The sequence below is a fragment of the Carcharhinus amblyrhynchos genome, chromosome 1 (genome assembly GCF_965287045.1).
Source record: "Carcharhinus amblyrhynchos chromosome 1, sCarAmb.v2.hapA, whole genome shotgun sequence".
NCBI lineage: Eukaryota > Metazoa > Chordata > Chondrichthyes > Carcharhiniformes > Carcharhinidae > Carcharhinus > Carcharhinus amblyrhynchos.
This window is the reverse complement of record NC_137324.1, coordinates 125,743,305-125,764,130: the sequence shown is the minus strand read 5'-3', so window position 1 is coordinate 125,764,130 and position 20,826 is coordinate 125,743,305. Positions and strand designations below refer to the sequence as shown.

The 20,826-nt window shown below is 43.1% G+C and overlaps 1 protein-coding gene across 4 annotated transcripts in view; it reads left to right on the top strand.

Annotated features, from left to right (window-relative positions):
- Positions 1-20,826, top strand: part of tll1 (tolloid-like 1) — a 303,989-nt gene that overhangs the window by 193,761 nt on the left and 89,402 nt on the right. For all 4 annotated transcript variants that reach the window (XM_080192042.1, XM_080192060.1, XM_080192049.1 and 1 more), the window contains one exon: positions 17,741-17,856. In XM_080192042.1, the coding sequence (XP_080048168.1) occupies positions 17,741-17,856 (116 nt within the window). The remainder of the gene's footprint in view (positions 1-17,740; positions 17,857-20,826) is intronic.

Genomic DNA, 20,826 nt, shown 5'->3' with positions numbered 1-20,826 from the left:
ACATCCTACTTTCCTTCATTGGTTCAGCCTTTCTGAGGCCTTGGCCAGTACTGAGCTGAGACAATAGAAGATGGTGGTGTTCCAATACCAAATCCTCCTGCCTGTATCTCACTTCCCCTCATTTCACAATCTCTTTTGACGTGTTGGAGCAGTGCACCCTGGCCCTCAGTCCTTAACTCCTAGCATTAACTACCATGGATATACCATTGTCATCTCAGAGTTTGACTGGAGGATCTCCTGGATCTTTGCAGCATATCACTCTTCTTCACGCCTCTTCAACAAAAACCTCCAGTTTAATGTTGGATAATCTTTGGAGAATGCCCTGTTCTTCCCAGATCAGAATCAGTCTCAAGTTGCCTATTCCAGGACCTGATATAATGTATCTCCATGTTAAAAGGTGCAGGCTGGCTATGGTAGTATAGGTTAGCTTCATCTGGTGCTGGCCAGGACCCTGCTGAGGTACGCAGCTACTCAATGTCTTCTGCACATATTGCAAGCATGAATCTCTTCTTTCCCCCTCACCGGCCTTTCTCTCTGAATTCCAAGAAATGCAAACCAGCAGGCAGTGGTGGAAGAGCAAAAAGACAATTAGGATGAAGAAACACTGTCACTCAGTCAAACACTCGCAGCCACCAGCTCTGATATGAATACAGAGTTACTTTAAGGGGAGAGGTTGATTCTGCATATGGTGAGCCACTGGACATAAAGGATCAGCAGCCAGGGCAGAGGATATGCTAATGCTGGCACCAGCTCTCCTGTTGGCAAGATTACATACAAATTCTGTTCCAGAGGACTCTCATAAGCATTCTATGGAACAGGCTATAGAAGAAGGCATAAATAAAAATTGCTGGATATACTCAGTAGCCTGTGGAGCGATAAACTAGGGGCTGGATTTACCACGCAACCAACCCCACATTTTGTGAAACTGTGAGGCGACCTGCCATTGGCTGACGGCAGGAATTTTTTTGTCCTGTCCTTGTCAATGGGGTTTCCCCTTGTCACCATGAAACCCGCCAGCATGAACAGCCAGAGACTTTTGGCCAGTGTTTACATTTCAGGTCTGTGAGCTTTCATCAGAATTGTTGACAGTGAAGTGGAAACACCTGAGACATGATTTCACACTCATAGCCATCAGCTCAATTACCAAGACTGAATTTACTTCAGAGAATAGCTGAGAGATGGGATCTGTGGATGGTGGAAAAAAGAAGGCTGCTGGGAATGCACAATGAAATGCTTGACACACTGGCAAGCCAACCATAAAACCATAATGCAAGCAATTGCACAGAACGTGGGGGAGTTCTGCACCAATTTTGCACAGGACTTTGAGCAACTTCAAGCTCATCCTTTCAGAATGAAAGTCATGACCAACTCCAAGAGCCAATTTGTAGACTGAACCATGATGCAGCATCTGATGCACAATGTATTAGCTTTCATTGCTGTACAAGTGGAAACCATTTAACATCTGAGAGCAAGCTCAAACTCATGATCAAATTTCTGCCCTGCAATGTCAACTTACTTCCATATAAGCATAGACTGTGGCCATCATGCCTGTGAATACCAGTATTCAAAAGGTCTTGTAGGGATTCACAGAAACCTAGCCCTTTAACAGATTGCAAGGATTGTGAAGTTACTGTCCCAGTCTGTGATAGTGATCCCAAGGAGCATAAACCTATTGTCGCCTCTCAGGAAGACAACATCCATTCTTCCACACAGCCAGTGTCCTTACTGTTCCATCCATCTAGTTCAGAGTCCTGCCGCTCACGTTTGGCTGGCTGTTCCACAGCCCAGCCTTCTAGTGCCCGAGCTGCTCAAGGTCAAGATGACACCAGATCGAAGCAACTTCTTGCAAGCTGTCCCCCACATAACCTCTAATTCTATCTTTTACTTTCAATCTTTGCTATTAAAACTGTACTCACTTCTTTTCTCTACACCCTAATTATGACTACAACACTACATTCTGAACCCTCTCCTTCTCCCCTTATGGACTTGCTGAATGGTATGTTTTGTCACTATCACATGCAAGAAACAATACTTTTCACTGTACCCCAACACATGACAATAATAAATCAAATTAAATCAAAAAGGTCATTGTTCAAGGCATATGCTTTGGCAAAGCATATGCTCTGTCTGAGGCCAGAACTCTCCATTCGCCTGACGCAGGGGCAAACCCCGAAAGCTTGTGAGTTTACTATCAAATAAGTCGGTTGGACTTAAACCTGGCGTTGTCAGACTTCTTACTGTGTTTACCCCAGTCCATCGCCAGCATCTCCACATTATGACCATCACTGTGGCCCAGAAAGTTTATTTCCTTCAATTTCCTGTCCAATTAATTTGCTTCTAATCATTTCAGCTTCTACCATTGTCTTGGGCAAAGAGTTCTAGATCATCACCACTCATTGCGTAAAAATGTTCTTCTCAAATTTCTCCTGCACTTCTTGCCCAAAACCAGACAAAATGAAACGAAACCTTCAACCTTAATATTGAGGAGCATGACAGACTACAAGCTGCCAGTCTGAAAAATAGCCATTTACTGCAACTCACTCTTTTTAGTTCTTAAGCCAATTTTATGTGCTACTTCATCAAATGCTTTTTTAAAATCCATATAGACAACATCTACTATTTCCCTTCATCAACATTCTCTCTCTGTTTGTTCATCAAAATGTCAGATTAGTCAAACATGATCACCTTTTATAAAGCTGTGTTGCCTCTCCTTAGTTAACTCAAATCTCTTCAAATGCTAGTTAATCTTTTCCCTGATTATTTTTTCTAAAACATTATTCATCACTGATGTTAAACTAATTGTCTTGTAGTTTCTAGGCCTGTCATAGTGTTGTAGAGGTTTATAGCATGGAAACAGGCTCTTCGATGCAACTTGTCCATGCCATCCAGTTTTTACCAATCAACTGGGGTCAATTGCCCGCATTTGGCCCATATCCCTTTATACCCATCTTACCCAAGTAACTGCTTAAATGCTTTTTAGAAGACAAAATTGTACCTGCCTCTACTACCAACAGCTTGTTTCAGATACTCACCACCCTCTAGTGAAAACAAATGCCCCACTGGACCCTTTTGTATCTCTCTCTCACCTTAAATCAATGCCCCCTAGATTTAGCTCCCCTACCTTTAAGAAAAGATGTCCTTACACCCTTTCTTGAATAAGGGTATCATATTTGCTGCTGTCAAATCCTCCAATACCCTATTCCCCTGCCCCTTCCCCTTCCCCCAAAATCAATGGAAAATTGGAAGATAGTGGCAAGCTCTTCTAATATCTCCATATTTCCAATAATAACCTAAGATATGAGCCATCCTGACCAGGCAATCTATCCATTGTGGGGACAGCCAGCTTCTCCATTACCTCATGCCTCTCATTTTCACCCCATCTATAACCTCTGTTATCTTTACTTCTGCTGATATTTTGTTAGATTCCTCTTCCTTAGTAAACACCAATACAAATAACTCATTAATATACTATCCTTGTCCTGTGTCTCTAGCATACATCACCCTCTTACTGTTTGCACGTGAGTAGAACATTATTATGTTCTCCTTTAAACCGACTATTTGATTCCCATTTTTCTCTCTTTGCCAGCCTTGTTTTCCTCTTCGCTTCCCCTCTCAATCTCTTTTCATTGACCTGGTTCTCACTTGATTAATTCACCTGACATGAATCATGCACCCTCCTTTTTATTGTTATATAATTTTCTCAGATAGGAAAATTGCTCCTTAAACACTCTGGGTGGATATGTTCTTCTGTTGAAAGCCCTTCTTCACCATCCTCCTCCTCATTTTCCCTCTTGCAGCTTGCCCCATTCTGTGTTCTTATTCTCCCTGACATGTTGTAGTCTAAATGGAATACACACTACTGCATCATGTCTGAAACAAATGGTTTGTGCAGAGTCCTTGAAAGTACCAATTCCTTTAACATCTGCCACACAACTCCCTGCAGACTTCCACAATTTTACAGAATGCTTGAAAGCACCAAAGACTTCTACTACCATTGCAGTACCAGTAAAAATCAATCAGCAACGATCCTGACAATAATCAGTGATCCTTTTAAATAACACTGGTGTGGGATCATGAATGTGTGTTTCAAAGATGGTGTTAGCTAGAGTGTTGAGTTTCCAAGTAGATTATAATGTTGATTAGCATAATGATCTGCCTACTCTGAATAGTTCAGGCTGATGATCACTATGTGTACATTAACACCCTTCCCGATGTGATGGCTGGCACAATGCACAACAAAAGCATGTGCATGTGTTGCTGATGCCATTTTAGACCATGAAAGCCATACGTAACACTAAAGTGTCTGTGCGCATCCAAATTTTACACCCACAATGCTGAATTTTATGGGATCTGCAAGAGCAGGATAGGAAGCAGGGATTGCCAAAATATTGGGAGGGGATACACTTGCATAGAACACCGATCTTGTGACGTTGGTTCCACATTTTACGAGTAGTGAGAAAAATACAGTGATGTACAATATGATGGAATCTTAATTAAGTTCATTGATAAGGTAGCTAAAATGAATTTATATGTATCCAAATGTAATTTTATGGGGCTTTTGAAATTGAACAAATGGGGCATAGAAGTCACAGGTATTCAGATCCCTGACCATCTGAAGTTGGTAGCAATGAAGTGAAGCCTCAATACCTCTGGATGGTGTCCCATCAGTGGCCAGTGGTGCATTGACCCTGCCGGCAGAAAACATGCTGTGGCAAGGGTGAGTGTGTTTGTTGGCTAGAAGAGGAAGAATGGGCATGGTAGGCCATTCATGGCCAGTGGCAGCAGATTTGAACATGTGCAAGCTGCACTGGGTAAAGGGTGATCTTTTAGGATGCAGAGGGCCATTGACTTCGGAGCCGACGCCATTCCTCCTTGATGCAATGTGTCAATGCCACAGGTCCATCCAAGTAACCATCAAGCAGGCTCCTGGAGGGATTGCTGAGGATGAGCTTCACGTGTCTCAACTGATCCAGTGGAGCCTCTCAACTTGCCCCAGTGAGCAGTTTTGTGGTGATCTGCTAATCGCTGCAAAGTTTGGCACAACAGGGCAAAGAAGCCTTGCATGATTTGGAATTAATGCCATTTGTCACCAAATGAGAAAGATGTGGTGAAGTGAATGAGCAGGCGGCACAGGATGAGGAACTCCTTGCACCAGAGTCAAGGAGCATCGAGAGACACAGATGGGAGTCTTGGAACAATTTCATACATATTTAGTTCTGTGACTCCGAAGCATATTCAGTGTAATAAAGACACCTTTATTTAAACTGACTGTCATCTCCTTCATCTCGCACTCTGGGTAGGATTTTCGGGCTCTTCCCGCTAGTGGGATCTTCTAGTCAAGCTAAAAGTGACAGCCCCCATGGAGGGTTCCTTGGCAGTGGGATGGTGGATCCATGTGAAACATCATAGACATTGGCGGAACTGGAAAATCCCATCAGTGGCCAGTGGTGCATTGACCCTGCCGGCAGAAAACATGCGGTGGCAAGGGTGAGAAAATCCTACCCTCGATCTCCCAGCTTCACAGTGCAGAGTGACAAAGCTGAAGAGCTGACAGGAAATGACCTAGTCAACACCAGCTGTTCATCGAGGCATCTCAGCAAAGCAGCAAGAAACGCATGGGCGAGAAACAACGATTGCTATGTCAAAAATCTATTGGCACCACTGTATCAGATTTTAACAAGTGCAAACTTTTAATGTGCATGTACCCAAGAGCATTGAGTGCTCATCTTAATGGACTTACAGGTGCTTCTGAGAGATGTAATCTCTGAACTTGCAACTGAAGTGGAGGTAGGCTTGTGATGATTTTGGAGGCTGTCCTCTGGCCTGAGGCCTCCAGGGCTCCAAAATACTAAGAGGATCCTGCACAGGTGCAGGTCCTCCCTGTCACCATGGCTACTGGAGGCACTGGTAGAGGGCCTGAGGAGCCATTGTGCACACTCTGAATGTTGTGAGAGGAGCCTACAGATAGCAGGAGGCAGCTCCACCTCCCTTGTGAGGCACACTTATACCTCACTACTGACCAGAGAAAGACAAAGACATGGTGGAGACTCCAGATGTCTCATTCTGTCTTGCCTTGTCTCTGCGAGACAGAGAGAGTGACAAAAGAAATGGGGGTGTTGCTTTACTGATTAGGGAGAACGTCACAGCTATACAGAAAGAGAACACCTTGGTGGGATCATGCATTGAAGTCATTTGGGTAAAACTCAAGAACAGAGTGGTGCAGTCACTCTGTTGGAGTTGTATACAGATCTCCCAACAGCCAGCATGAAGTCGAGGAGCTGATATGTCAACAGATTATGGGAAGATGTCAAAACAACAGGGTTAGTGTGATGGGCGATTTTAACTCCTCCACTATAGACTGGGATTCCTTTAGTACCAGAGGCTTAGATGGGGCAGAATTTGTTCAGTGTGTCCAAGAGTGCTTCTTGAGGCAATATATAGATAGCCTCTTCCCCAGCTGGACTATCTTAGACCAGATTCTGGGAAATAAGCCCAGACAGGTGATTGATGTCTCAGTGGAGGACCATTTTGGGAACTTTCTATAAGTTTCAAGATACTTGTAGAAAAGGATAGAAATCACGCCAGAGTGAAAGTACCGAACTGGAGAAAGACAATTATGACAATATTAGGCAGGAGCTAGGGAATGAAGGTGGCTGTTTGAGGGTAAATCCAATAAATGGGAGTCTTTTAAAAGTCAGTTGTTAACAATTTAGGACAACGATGTCCTTGTAAAAATGAAGGATAAAGATGGCAAGATTTGGGAGCCCTGGATGACAAGTGATTGTGAGCTCTGTGAATAAGAAGAAGGAGGCATGCATAAATGTCAGGAAATTGAAAACAGATAAGGCTCTTGAGGAATACAAAGATAGTAGGAAAGAGAAAAAACAGAGACTTAAGAGGGCTAAAAGGGACCTGAGATGTCCTTGGCAGGCAAGATTAAGATTTTTTATGCATATATAAGGAGGAAGAGGGTAGCTAAGGAAAGGGTAGGTCCACTCAAGGACAGTGGAGTGAATTTGTGTGTGGAGCAAGATGAAGTGGGTGAGGTCCTTAACGAGTACTTTGCATCAGTACTCACAAAGGAAAAGGATGTGATGGATGATGAGTGTAGAAAGGAGGATGTTGACATTCTAGGACATGTTGCGAAATAAAGGAAGGAGGTATAGGAGGTTTTGAACCATATTAAGGTGGATAATCCCCAGGCCAGATAGGGGCTATCACAGAATACTGAGAGAGTGAGACGAGGGAAGAAATAGCTGAGGCCTTGGCCAAAATTTTTGTATCCTCTTTAGCCACGGGCGAGGTACCAGAGGATTGGAGAGCAGCTAACATTGTTCCTCTATTTAGAAAGGGCAGAAGAGACAATCCGGGAAATGACAAGCCTGTGAGCCTTATATCAGTGGTGGGGAAATTATCGGAGAACATTCTTCAGGACAGAATGCACTCTCATCTTGGGGAATACGTTTATTAGTGAAAGGCAACGTGGTTTTGTGAAAGGGAGGTCATGTCTCTCAAACTTGATTGAGTTCTTTGAGGAAGTGACAAGAAACATTGATGAGGGCAGGGCAGTGGATGTTGTATACATGGACTTTACTAAAGCCTTTGAAAAGGTTCCTCATGGCAGGCTGATACAGAAGGTGAAATCATATGGGATCCAAGGTAAGCTGGTAAGATAGATACAAAACTGGCTTGGGCATGGAAAGCAGACAGTAGGAGTGGGCGGGTACTTTTCTAACTGGAGGTCTATGACAAGCAGTGTTCCACAAGGATCAGTGCTGGGGCCTCTGTTGTTTGTAGTATATATGTAAATGATTTGGAGGAAAATGTACTTGGTCTGATAAGTAAATTTTCAGATGATACAAAAACTGGGGCAGTAGCGGATAGTGAGGAAGATTGTGTGAGGATACAGCAAGATATAAATCAGCTGGAGATCTGAGCCGAAAGGTGGGTAGAATTTAACCCAGATAAGTATAAGTGATGTCATTTGGAAGGTCTATTGCAGAAGGAAAGTATACAGTAAATGATAGAGCCCTTAAAAATATTAGCATACAGAGGGATCTAGGCTTGCAGATCCACAGTTCCCTAAAGGTGGAAACTCTGGTGGACAAGGTGGTCAAGAAGGCGCATGGCATTCACCAGTCGGGGTGTCGAGTATAGGAATTGGAAAGTCATGTTGCAGCTGTATAAGACTTTGGTTAAGCCACATTTGGAGTATTATGAACAATTATGGTCACCAAACGACCGAAAGATGTTGATGTTGTCTGTTTCCATTGGAGTGCTGGAGGATTGGGGGGGTGGGGGAGGGTGGGGGAGGGCGGGGGTGGTGGTGGGTGTGAGGGTGGGGTGGGGTGGGGAGGCGTGGGGGGGTGGGGTGGGGGGTGGGGGGTTGTGGGGGGAGAGGACCTGATAGATTATGACAAGGTTGGATAAAATGGATAGTCAGAGCCTTTTTCCCAGGGTTGAAGAGTCAATAATTCAGGGGCATAGGTTGAAAGTGAGAGTGAAAAAGTTTTAAAGAGATGTAAGGGCAAGTTTTTCTCTCACACTGAATGCCTGGAACACGCTGCTGGAGGAGGTGGTGGAAGCACATTCTATCACAACATTCAAAAGGCATCTGGATAGATTCATGAATATACAGAGAATAGATGGATATGGACCACATAGAGACAAGAAAATATAAGATTAGAGAGGCATCTGTGGGCTGAGGGACCTGTTCCTGTTCTGTATTGTTCTTTGTTTCCATTGAGCTCATAGACAAGGTGATGGCATGTAGCTCTGCGTGTGTCTACAGGATTAACTGAGTGGGTCTACTGGAGCTGGCTGCCCGTAAGGGTTGCCAGTCATTTGATGGGGGAAGCTATTTGCATAGCTGAGACATGACTGCACACAGGGCCTGTGTGGACTCCTCCATTGCCTGCACGTGGGTGCAGCAAGTCTCTGCAGCTCCACCAGATGTTCCCTCACCTCTTGCTGCAGCTCCGGCACCAGAGATGTGTCATCAGTCTGGGACTCAGCATGGGCTCAGCCTCCCACAGAACCTTCAATTGTCAGTCACTTCAGCTGTCACAAAATCTATCAGCTGCTCAGACATACCTGTACTGCACTCAGCTTATGACCTGAACCAAATCACGAGCTCATACCTACTGACAATTTAACAGTACCATACACAAAGGAATTGGATAAATATTTGAAGGTTAAATATTTACAGGGTTATGGGGAAAGAGCTGGCACGGTGGACTGACTGACCACTTGCTGTGTTATATGTTTCTGATTCTTTTGTTTTAAACTCATTCTTTAATCTCTTAAAAAATATGGTGATCATCTTTCATGGTTTCAAGTTCAAATTCATGTTTGAATAAATGTAGAATTCACATATTTTGAAACGACAACATTGTTGATTTAGTTCAAAGAGTAAACAAAACAATATTCCATTCAAGGGCATACATTTTAGCCTTCAGGTTTCAAGGATTACTGAAAGAAAGTAGCAACGGCACACATTATTTTTGTGGGTTTTGGAGAGACACTACTGATCCTACGAAATTAACGCTAATATTAATTTTCCCTTGCTTGTCAGGCTTTACTGAGCTGATTGTCATGGTACACATCCTGCCAATTAGATCATTAAAATGGTCTTGGCACTCCATGGATATCATTAGACCCTGATTTTATGGAGTGGTAAGACTTTGTCTGATTTTAAGCAGGCATCATGATGACCCAGGGAAATTCAAGATTTGATGGAAAGAAAAAAGCAGGACCAGAACATAAATCCTCTGTGATTTTATATCGACCATCATTCTTTTCTGCCAGGAAGAGGAAGTTAAAACCAAAGCCCTGTGCAATATTTTTTCACACCTTTACATAAGAAAGAATGCTAATATTACAATAGATGCTGCGTGCTCAGCTTTTTCTTATAGTTAAACTTAAGCATTCATTTAATATCTTCCAAGAATAGAATTACAATTCATTTAAAAGCAGGAAAGACAAAATGACATTTAAGATGGTGAAATATTTTAATTAAATTGTGGCTGATTTCAACTGTAGAGCAGTTTCTTCCAATGTGCCAAAGGCATGTTTTATTATGGACACTGTTCTGATAATTGTGTTGTCATAGTGGAAGCATAAACCCTTCTGGATTTGGTTGCAGATCAGATCAAGACAAGCTGCTTATAGAGATGAGACTTACGTGGTGCTATTTGTAAGACAGGTGGCCTTGTTGAGGAAAGATCATAATATTTCTCTTTCTTCATTTAAATATGAGCTTTGTTTTTAGCCGATTTGTGATATAGAAGTAATCTTCTAATCTTGGAACTCTTACGCAGCACTAGTATGTGATCTAACATTTTCCTGCATAAGCTCAAACAACAGAAAACCTGTTTGTCAAGCGGCCCTTTCTATTGTAACTTCCATTATAAAGTTTACTGAATTTTCAGTAACAATATGATATAGCTTACAAAAAATGCAATGATTACTGGAAATACAAGTACACTATTCCAAGGTTATGGGTTATAAATCACAGATAAAATCTCAATCAGCAGTTGAGAGCATCTGGAAAACATCTAGGACTGTAACATTTGGTAATATGGGAACTCAGATGCATTTCACAGTATGAAGGCATTTTAGACTTAAATCAGGGGACTGCTTTCCGACTTGTTTTGACAGTTTGCATGAGTTGCAGTAGCAACTTTATACCTTACATGACTATAATCCACTCCAATGAAAGGTCATACCTAAAACGTACTGTTTTTCAAAACTGGTGAAGCCACTGAACAATTGTAGTTCTGATTTTATTCTTCTTGAAAAAGAAATAATTTGCATTTCTACATGTTATTTAGCTCAATTTCATATTTTCCATCAGAAAGTCTCCTTGGTTGAAGGAAGGCTGCTACCTTTCACTGGTACAAACTGCAGTGATCTTTGAGGATGCTCTTAAGTAGCTCTGGGCCTTGAGGGCGACTACAGCATATGTGGCAGCAGTCTGAACTGGCTGAACACCTAGGACACTAGGGGAGTGGCAGTGGCCACTCTATATGCTCTATCCATTTCACGTTAACTTTCAAGATGAAGGAGAGCAGTGAGCGGAGACGGTGCATAATGCACCAACCTACCATTAACTAGGATGGTAACACAGCCACACAAGGTGTCTCTGGCTCAATGGCACTGATATCCATAATCCTGAAATGATCTGCTCACTGGTGCAGGTTAGATGATTTCTGATTGTCCTTTTCCCACCTTCAGACTTTGTGGGTAGCCTTCACCCGCAAATGAGAGGCCAGAATGTCAATGAATGTGCGTCTGTGTAGTCACAGGATGTGCCCATTATTGAATCATTGGAGCATGTGGAAGCAATGAGGAATGTATATGTGACTGGCATGATTCAATTGTGTGTTGTTGAAATACAATATAAGAAAAGATTGAGAAAAGACCTGAGTGCCAAGGAGGTGCTACAGGGTGAGTGTTGGGGATGTGATGCAGTGTGAAAGGTTGAATGTATGAGAGGTCTGAGCTGCGGTTTGCACACCTTGATGATTAAACCTAGTGGATGCTGGGCCAGATTCATGGTGCAATCCACTGGGCATTCGTAACCCTCATCACCTAGCCCTAAGCCCTTGGCAGGGTTAGTCCCTGCTCCTCCTGAAGCATAGCCTCCTTGGTGACCTGGACCACCTTGAAGTGCAAGTCCAAGACAGCGTCACAAAATCTGGGTGCCCTCTTTCCTTTGATGTGCTATAGCCTCCCCCTGAATGGCAAAAAATAATTACCCAGCAGCCTACCATGCATTGCTATAATTTCCCTTTTATTGGGGCTGCACCTTTAAAAAGCAAAGATTTCTTGCAGCACGAGGTTTCTGAAAAAATACTGCTTGTCCCCCCTGGAGTGTGCAGAAGATGTCTGCATTAAAATCGAGGGCAGGGCCATGGGAGCCATTTGTTACCATCATTACGATGTTACCGTCATGGAAATGAGGGAGTAGGAATAACGCTGCCTCTATGTGTTAAAATCAGTGTGAGTAACTTCCATGCCCAATTCCCCTAAAGGATAGACACCTGGAGAAATTAAAACAATTATCCTGTTTTACCTCTTAATAGAGGTGTAAGGAGACATTTTCCCAGAAAGAGCAGTTGGTGTTTGGGGGATTAAATCATCTTAAAGTGATGTTGGGTTGGAAGCACTATACAGGTAGGTTTGGAGGCAAACGGGGAATCCCCATCCAACTGTTGGATGTTTCAATATTCTAATTAGTTATTAATTGCAGTTTTCTTTTTAAGAAACAAGGATTCAGTATTTAAAAGACCAGCAGACATTTTTCCCAAGCTATGTGGAACTCGCCAGGATCGTGCGATGAATACACAGTGGGGAAAACCTCCATTAAACTGACAGGTCTCCGTTTAAGGTCCCTCTTAGCAACCTTAAAGAAATTGAAATGAAAAAAATGGCCACAGTTACTGTCCTGCATTCTGGAGGCAGAAACACTTAAAATGGTGGCCTCAGACTGCAGATATGACCAGATAGACGGAGAGAGCCTCAAAATTCTTCCTGAAGCATGAAGAGGCTGCCACCGGACATCTGGCCTGTTCCCAATGCAGTATGAAGTCTCACAACACCAGATTAAAGTTCAACAGGTTTATTTGGTATGAACGCCACTAGCTTTTGGGGCTCTGCCCCTTTGTAACCTGGTGTTGTGAGACTTCCTACTGTGTTTATCCCAGTCCAACGCTGGCATCTCCACATCATGACTGTTCCCAATGCCACAGGGTAGGCTGAGTGAAAAATTCTAGCGGGCCCCTGAGGCTTTTTGCTTGCCTTGATAAACCACCTGCGCTAGAGGGTGTGAAGCCTTTCCACTCCTACTCCCAATCCCACTTCAGGAAAATGGCCTGGGGAGGGCAAAAGTGGGATGGTGCTAGTAAACTGACTGGTTGGCGGCATGAAATTATGTATCCACCTGCCTAGTTCTCGTTCACGTATCAGATGAAAATTCAACCCATAAGTCCACATTTCAGTTGGTCTTTGACATCATAGAGCACAGCCAATCAGCAATACTGAAATAGTGTAAAAGCACTTTGAATACTGCTAAGTGGAATATGCAAGTGACTAAGTTATTTGACTTGCCACACAATTCCTCATATGTACACAACTGGATCAACTGCAATTATTTTGGTCAGCACAAATGGATATGATCTGGTGGCCATTACGGAAACGTGGTTGCAGGGTGACAGGGACTGGGAGCTGAATGTCCAGGGGTATCAAGTGTTTAGGAAGGATAGATGGGAGGAAAAAGGGGGAGGGGTAGCTCTGCTGATTAAGGATAATATCAGGGTGTTAGTAAGGGAAGATATAGGCTCCAAAGAGCAGAATGTGGAATCGTTGTGGGTGGAGATAAGGAACATTAAGGGGAGGAAGACGCTGGTGGGTGTGGCCTATAGGCCCCCAAATAATAACTTGGAGGTGGGGTGGGCTAGAAACATGCAAATAAATGATGCATGCAGAAATGGAACGGGGATAATTATGGGGGATTTCAATCTACATATTGATTGGTTGACCCATGTCGGACGCGGTGGGCTCGAGGAAGAGTTCTTGGAATGCTGCCGGGATAGTTTCCTTGAACAGTGTGTGATGGAACCGACGAGGGAGCGAGCTATCTTAGATCTGGTGTTATGTAACAAGGCAGGTAGAATTAGGGACCTTGTTGTGAGGGATCCTCTTGGGACGAGCGATCATAGTATGGTTGAGTTTTTGATGCAGATGGAGGATGAGAAAGTAGGGTCCCGAGCCTGTGTACTCTGTTTGAACAGAGGGGAGTATGATAGGATGAAAGAGGAATTGGCAAATGTAGATTGGGGGTGCAGATTGGTCGGTAGGACTGCTGAGGAACAGTGGAGGATCTTTAAGGAGATCTTTTTCGGTGCTCAGCAGAAATTTATTCCAATGGTAAAGAAGGATCATAGGAGAAGGGATAATCAGCCGTGGTTATCGAAGGAAATAAAGGAAAGTATTAAATTAAAAGCTGGTGCGTTTAGAGTGGCTAAAAGTAGTGGTTGAGTAGAAGATTGGGAGAGGTTTAAAAATCAACAAAGATTGACGAAGAAGATGATAAAGAAAGGAAGGATAGACTACGAAGCTAAACTAGCACTAAATATAAAAAAGGATAGTAAGAGTTTTTATAAATATATAAAGAGGAGGAGGCTGGCTAGAGTGAATGTTGGACCCTTAGAGGATGAGAGGGGGTATTTAGTGGTGGGGGATGAGGAAATGGCTGAGGCCTTAAATAAGTTTTTTGCCTCGGTCTTCATGGAGGAGGACGCGAATAGTTTGCCGGGTATTTAAGATAGAAGGATGGTAGGAGTTGAGGGCCTGAATGCGATTACTGTCACTAGAGAGGTAGTGCTTGATCGACTAGCGGGACTGATGGTGGACAAGTCCCCAGGACCGGATGGAATGCATCCCAGGGCTCTGAAGGAAATGGCAGAGGTGATAGTAGATGCCTTAGTGATTATTTTCCAAATCTCGCTGGATTCCGGGGAAGTGCCGGAAGATTGGAAAACGACTAATGTTACGCCGTTGTTTAAAAAGGGTAGCAGGCAAAAGGCAGGTAATTATAGACCGGTTAGTTTAACGTCTGTTGTGGGAAAAATGCTTGAATCCGTCATCAAAGAAGAAATAGCGAGGCACCTTGAGAAGAATTGTTTGATAGAGCAGACGTAGCACGGATTTGTTAAGGGGAAGTCGTGTCTGACAAATTTATTGGAATTCTATGAGGATGTGACTAGTGCGGTAGACAGAGGAGAACCAGTGGATGTGGTGTTTCTCGATTTTCAGAAGGCGTTTGATAAGGTGCCGCACAAAAGGTTGCTTCAGAAGGTTAGGGGGCATGGAGTTGGGGGTAAGGTGTTAGCGTGGATAGAGGATTGGTTGTCTAATAGGAGGCAGAGAGTTGGTATCAATGGGTGCTATTCTGATTGGCAGTTGGTGACTAGTGGAGTGCCGCAGGGATCGGTGCTGGGGCGTCAACTATTTACCATTTATATACATGAGTGTAGGGTGTCGAAATTTGCTGATGACACAAGATAAGTGAAAAAGCAAATTGTGCGGAGGGTGTGGAAAGTCTGCAGAGGGATCTAGATAGGCTAAGCGAGTGGGCGAGGACCTGGCAGATGGAGTATAATGTTAGCAAGTGTAAGGTTATCCACTTTGGCAGGAATAATAGTAGGAGGGATTACTATTTAAAGGGCGAAAAGCTGCAGCATGCTACGGTGCAAAGGGACCTGGGGGTCCTTGTGCATGAGTCGCAAAAACCCAGCCTACAGGTGCAGCAGGTGATCAGGAAGGCAAATGGGATGCTGGCCTTTATAGCAAGGGGGATAGAATATAAAAGCAGGGAGGTCTTGCTGCAACTGTACAGGGCACTGGTGAGGCCGCAGCTTTGGTGTGCAGTTTTGGTCACCGCACTTGTGCAAGGATATTTTGGCCTTGGAAGGAGTGCAGAGGAGGTTCACTAGGCTGATAGCGGAGTTGAGGGGGTTGAACTATGAAGAGAGGCTGAATAGACTGGGTTTGTACTCGTTGGAGTTTAGAAGGATGAGGGGGGATCTTATAGAGACATATAAGATAACGAAGAAGATGGAAGGGTAAAGGTAGAGAGATTCTTCCCGCTCAGAAAGGACAGCGGGACTAGAGGGCACAGCCTCAAGATAAGGGGGGGGGGGCAGTTTAGAACGGAGTTGAGGAGGAACTTCTTCACTCAAAGGGTGCTGAATCTCTGGAATTCTCTGCCCGTTGAAGTGGTGGAGGCTACATCGCTAAATATATTTAAGACACGGGTAGATAGGTTTTTGGTAGGCAAGGGAATTAAGGGTTATGGGGAGAAAGCGGGAAAGTGGAACTGAGCCACTTCAGATCAGCCATGATCTTATTGAATGGCAGGGCAGGCTCAAAGGGCTAGATGGCCTACTCCTGCTCCTATTTCTTATGTTCTTATGTTCATTAATTATTACATGTGTTGGTATACAGTGAAAAGTATTGATGCTTGTGCACTATACAGACAAAGCACACCATTCATAGAATACATGGGAAGAAGGAAAGGAAAGAGGGCAGAATACAGTGTTACATTCAGACCTAGGGTGTAGAGAAAGATCAGCTTAGTATAAGGTGGGTCTGTTCAGAAGTCTGATGGCAGCAGGGAAGAAGCTGTTCTTGAGTCGATTGGTACATGATCTCAGACTTTTGCATCCTTTTTCTGATGGAAGAAGGTGGAAGAGAGTATGTCTGGGTTGCATGGAGATCCTTTATTATGCTGGATTTTGGGACCAAAACAAACTTTGCAGACTATCTTTTCAAAATGATGTTCAAATTCTTTTGAAACGTGTTGTATATTAGCAGTATAACCAAGTGTTCAAAGACTTAACCCCTTTTTTAAGCATTCAAATGAATAAAGTTGTCCCAGCTGATTTAATCACAGAACTGACAGCTCACAACTGTTTTGTATGTTTTTGGTTTACTGCATTTTGTATTACTTGTCATCTTCAATTTGTGATAAGTTATATTCTCCAAGGCTTTAACAATGCTGCAGTTCCTGCTGACAAGCAGATAATGACTGAAAAACATTATTATTCATCATGCTGTGACAAAAATGCTAATCTTATGTGGAAATCATTCAAGATCACTTTAGAAAAACTGAATGTTTTAAATAGTTCATGAGGTGAAATTGCTGGAGAGAATGAAGGTCACCAACATCAGCTTACTGCTGTGATGGGTCTACTTCACTTGAACATTAATTATAGGAAATGGCAGCAGTTGATATTATTAATACCAATCAAACCCAGTGGTAGAGTAGAATTAATCAGTCTCCCACTAGCTGGTGAAATGATTGGCAGCTATGACTGCACAGATATCTGTCTATTATTCCACAGTATATTGTGTTTTAGACCAATGCAGCCAACACCTTGCTTCTTGCATAATTCTACCTATTGTGGATATTGAGTTCTATTTTCATGTTGAATTAACAATAATTTGAGTGGTTTTGATTTCATTTTGGATATACAGTTGGTGTTTTCCTTCCGTTGATACAAGTTAATCGGCTATGATTGAGGATATTGCCAGGCTACCAAAGAGTGCTGTCCAAACCACCTGTGAGAGACTCAGCATGATCCATGTTTCTTGAGAGGAGTCATAGATCTCATTCTGCATTGAGTGAAGCCCCAAAATGAAAAGAGATGAAGGAAATTGATCCCCCTAGGATTAATTACTTGAACAAAGTTGCCCCTCTGTTCCCTGCAGGGAATGGAAATAAATGTTTGATCCATTTTCTTTAGCCCAATTCAGGCTTCATACTCCTTCCTCAAAGCAGCCTGAAGTACTCTGGGGTCTGCCTCTTCATTGGCATCAGCACCTCATATACCATAACAGTACCCCCAGATGTAGTGATTAAACCAAATGTTTGGCTAATGTGGAGAGCAATGTTAACCCTTTGATTCCAGATGAGATCAATTAACAGAACAGAGTGGGGGTTGAACTTTGGAAGACTTTCAGAAAAGGAGTGCAGAATCTAATATGTTTGTATCAGGTACTGGTTATTGTATCCAAGAACCAAAAAATAAAATTTCAGATTTTAAGAAATTATTTAATATGCGTCATAATCTTGATGTGATTGTGTTTCTGCTTAGAATCAACATTTTACTTTAGTAGTTGGAATTGGACAGATAATTAACAAAAGCCAAGTTAAGTCTTTTACTTTCCTCTGCAGCTTGTGGAGAAACTCTTCAAGACTCAACTGGTAATTTCTCATCCCCAGGATTTCCTAATGGATACCCTTCATACACACATTGTGTTTGGAGAATCTCAGTTACACCTGGTGAAAAGGTAATAATATATTGGAAAAACCTCTGGTTGTTTCTATATGCAATATACCCATTGATGTAACCTGCATTACTCTATTTTAAAGGTTTTACTAAATAAGTACCAAGATATGTATTTTTGTGGATTTAATGTAATATTGATTATATCAGAGTGCATGGTGAAAACAGGCATTTGTGCGGTTGTAATCTGAAGTCTGTGCACACTTTGTAGGCTATGACTTTAGATAGCAAATTCTTACACTTTAAATTGTATCATATGCTGTTAAATAAGGAACATCTTGTCACTATGAGAAAATGCACAAGAGAAACAAATATTTCAGGCCATCAGCAAATTACATTTATATAGCACCTTTGGCACTGTAAGATATCTCATAGCAATTAACACGATGGATATGCTTACCTGTGGCTTTATGGTGCTGTTGTCTTCTGATAATCTAAAATATTTCATGTTAAAGAATATGAATGCTTCCATTCTTGGCACTATCATGCAGCAGACATGACAGCAGATTAAAAGATAACCTGCCATAGTGATCAAAAGCTTTAAGCACAAAATTCTTTGAACTACGATGAAAATTAAACATTCCACAATTTTAACATTTGTTGTTCCAGCCAGAAAAGTAATTTAACACACAAGATTTTTATTTCCAACGTTAGGGGCAGAATTTAATGAGTGGTAGGGTTTCCTGACCTGCCATCAAAAATGTCACTGAATCCACCCCCACTCCATATGGCGAACCTGCAGCCATTTAATGACCTGGGCATTAAATTGGCTGGAGATGAACCTCCCTTCCCTCACCTGGGGAGGAACTCTTGCAATAGCTGTTGGCCTTCTGATTGGATGGCAGCTCTCTGGTTGATTCAACACCACCATGAACAGTGCCCACTGTTAGGACTGCATCCAGGTCCAACAAACAATGAGCCTGCAGCCGGATGATAAGTAAGTCTAAGGGGATCTCATTGAGGCAAAGGGTAGAAGTCTTGGGAAGGGAGGGGGTGTGGCAGGCAGAATACAGAGTCATAGTGGGGAAATGCCTTGGAAAAGTGGAGGGGGGGCGCGGTGCCTGAGAAGGGTGCATTCCCTTCCTCTTTTCCACCTACGGCCAAATGAGCTAGAAGGTTGGGCTTCCCCTCAACCCCTGGCCCTCTTATAGCCAAACTCCTTCCACTATCTGATAATTGCAGTTGGGGCAGGAAGTGACCCTTAAGGGGTCATTAATTGATAATTTAAAGACCTCAGTTGAGGTGATGGCCTGTAAAATCATGGCAAGGTTGGGAGTAGGCAGCAATAAAGTCACCCAGAGAATTTGAACCTGCCCACTTCCTGGGAGACAGTGTAGTATTTATTCACTTGTGAGAGCAGTGAGGAATTCACTGTGTGTCAAGGTCCTCAGTCTAGGGCCAACAGGTCAGAGTGACAAAATAGAGTGTCGCCTTCGGCTCACAGTTAGGAGTCAGAATGTATAGACTGTTCTTGGGCTCTCTGAACGTCATTGTCAAGAGCGATAGAGTAGAAACAGTCCTGGAGTACAGCGACCCAGCTGCAGGACTATGAATAGCACACACGTTGTACTCCCACTCCAGGGAGAGGCAAGTGCTGTGTTTTCATATAGGATAATGATGTGCAGGCAGTTTTCACGGTCCATGTCCATTGGCTTGTCAGGCTCTGTACTGGACTGCAGATGGGATGGTAATGGTTATGGGAGGTGTCTATAGCCTGTACACTGGGGAGAAAATAACAGGGGGAGTTCTCCTCAATGGGTGACTATGCACACAGCCTCTAGTTGGGGAAGATAGAGGTCCACATGAGGCATAGACATGTCAACAGTGATGGGCGGTGGTGGGGAGTGTCAGAGTGTGGATGTGGTAGAAATGTTGACCACACTGTCATTGGGATCTAGCAATTCTGGGAGAGGCCATAGATAATAGGAAGGAGTTCTACCTTCTCATCATGAGGTTCCAGATAAATAGCTGGGATGTGGACAGTGAGGGGGAGGGGGTGGAAAAGATGATCTCTAAGTAATGGAGAATAGTGGAGAACCAGCATCTTGTGCTCTGGAATATTGGCATAATCACAAATCGAAAATGTAAGCAAATCTGAGCAGGTGGGTCTGAGGTAGTGTGCATGGACTGCACAGCTGCACTAAAGAGGCCCTTTCTGCAGGTGCTTTGTAACTTGCTATTGCTACAAAATCCAAATGGAATCGAGGCTGAGAGAAGGGACATGTTTCTCCTTGAGAAGCTAGCCATTGGAACCCATGACTTTTACCAGGCTGTTAAGGGGGAAATATAGCACTCAATGGCTTAGCATTGCACTTGCTGCATTTAAACATGAACACACAGGAATATGAAATTTGGGAATGCAGGCAAGTATTAAGCAGACACAAGTGCTGTATATATGACATCTCATCAATGAAAGAGTCTCATGTAATTTTCAGAACTGGCATTCTTAACATCCAAAGATATGCAGTGTAAGTGGATTGGCCATGGTAAATTGCACCTTAGTGTCCAAAGGTGTGTAGGTTGGGTGGATTAGCCCTGATAAATACGCAGGGTGATGGGGATAAGGTGGGAATGTGGGCCGAGGTAAGATACTGTTTGGCGATACTCTTCAGCCCATCAGTGCCTCTGATGGGCTGAATGACCTCCATTGTAGGATTTCTGATTCTATTCTATGATTCCATAATGGGCCAAAGGGCAGCCAGTAATTAATCATGAACCACTTATTGTTAATGAGTGTGGCAGATCTGAGATTGATGCACTGAACTAGGTCAGGTCACTCAAGTCATTCACACCTTCTCCAACCTCTTTGGAATTCAGCTATCACATCTCGGGGGTGGCATCTTGGTCATCTCGATATGTATCTTAGCACCTTAGATACAAGGCTGCATCAGTGACAAGGTTAGTAGAGCAGAAGCGCCAAAAATCATCACAGTTGCTTTCGGTACAAGATTATGAGCTTCACTATTTTTAATTG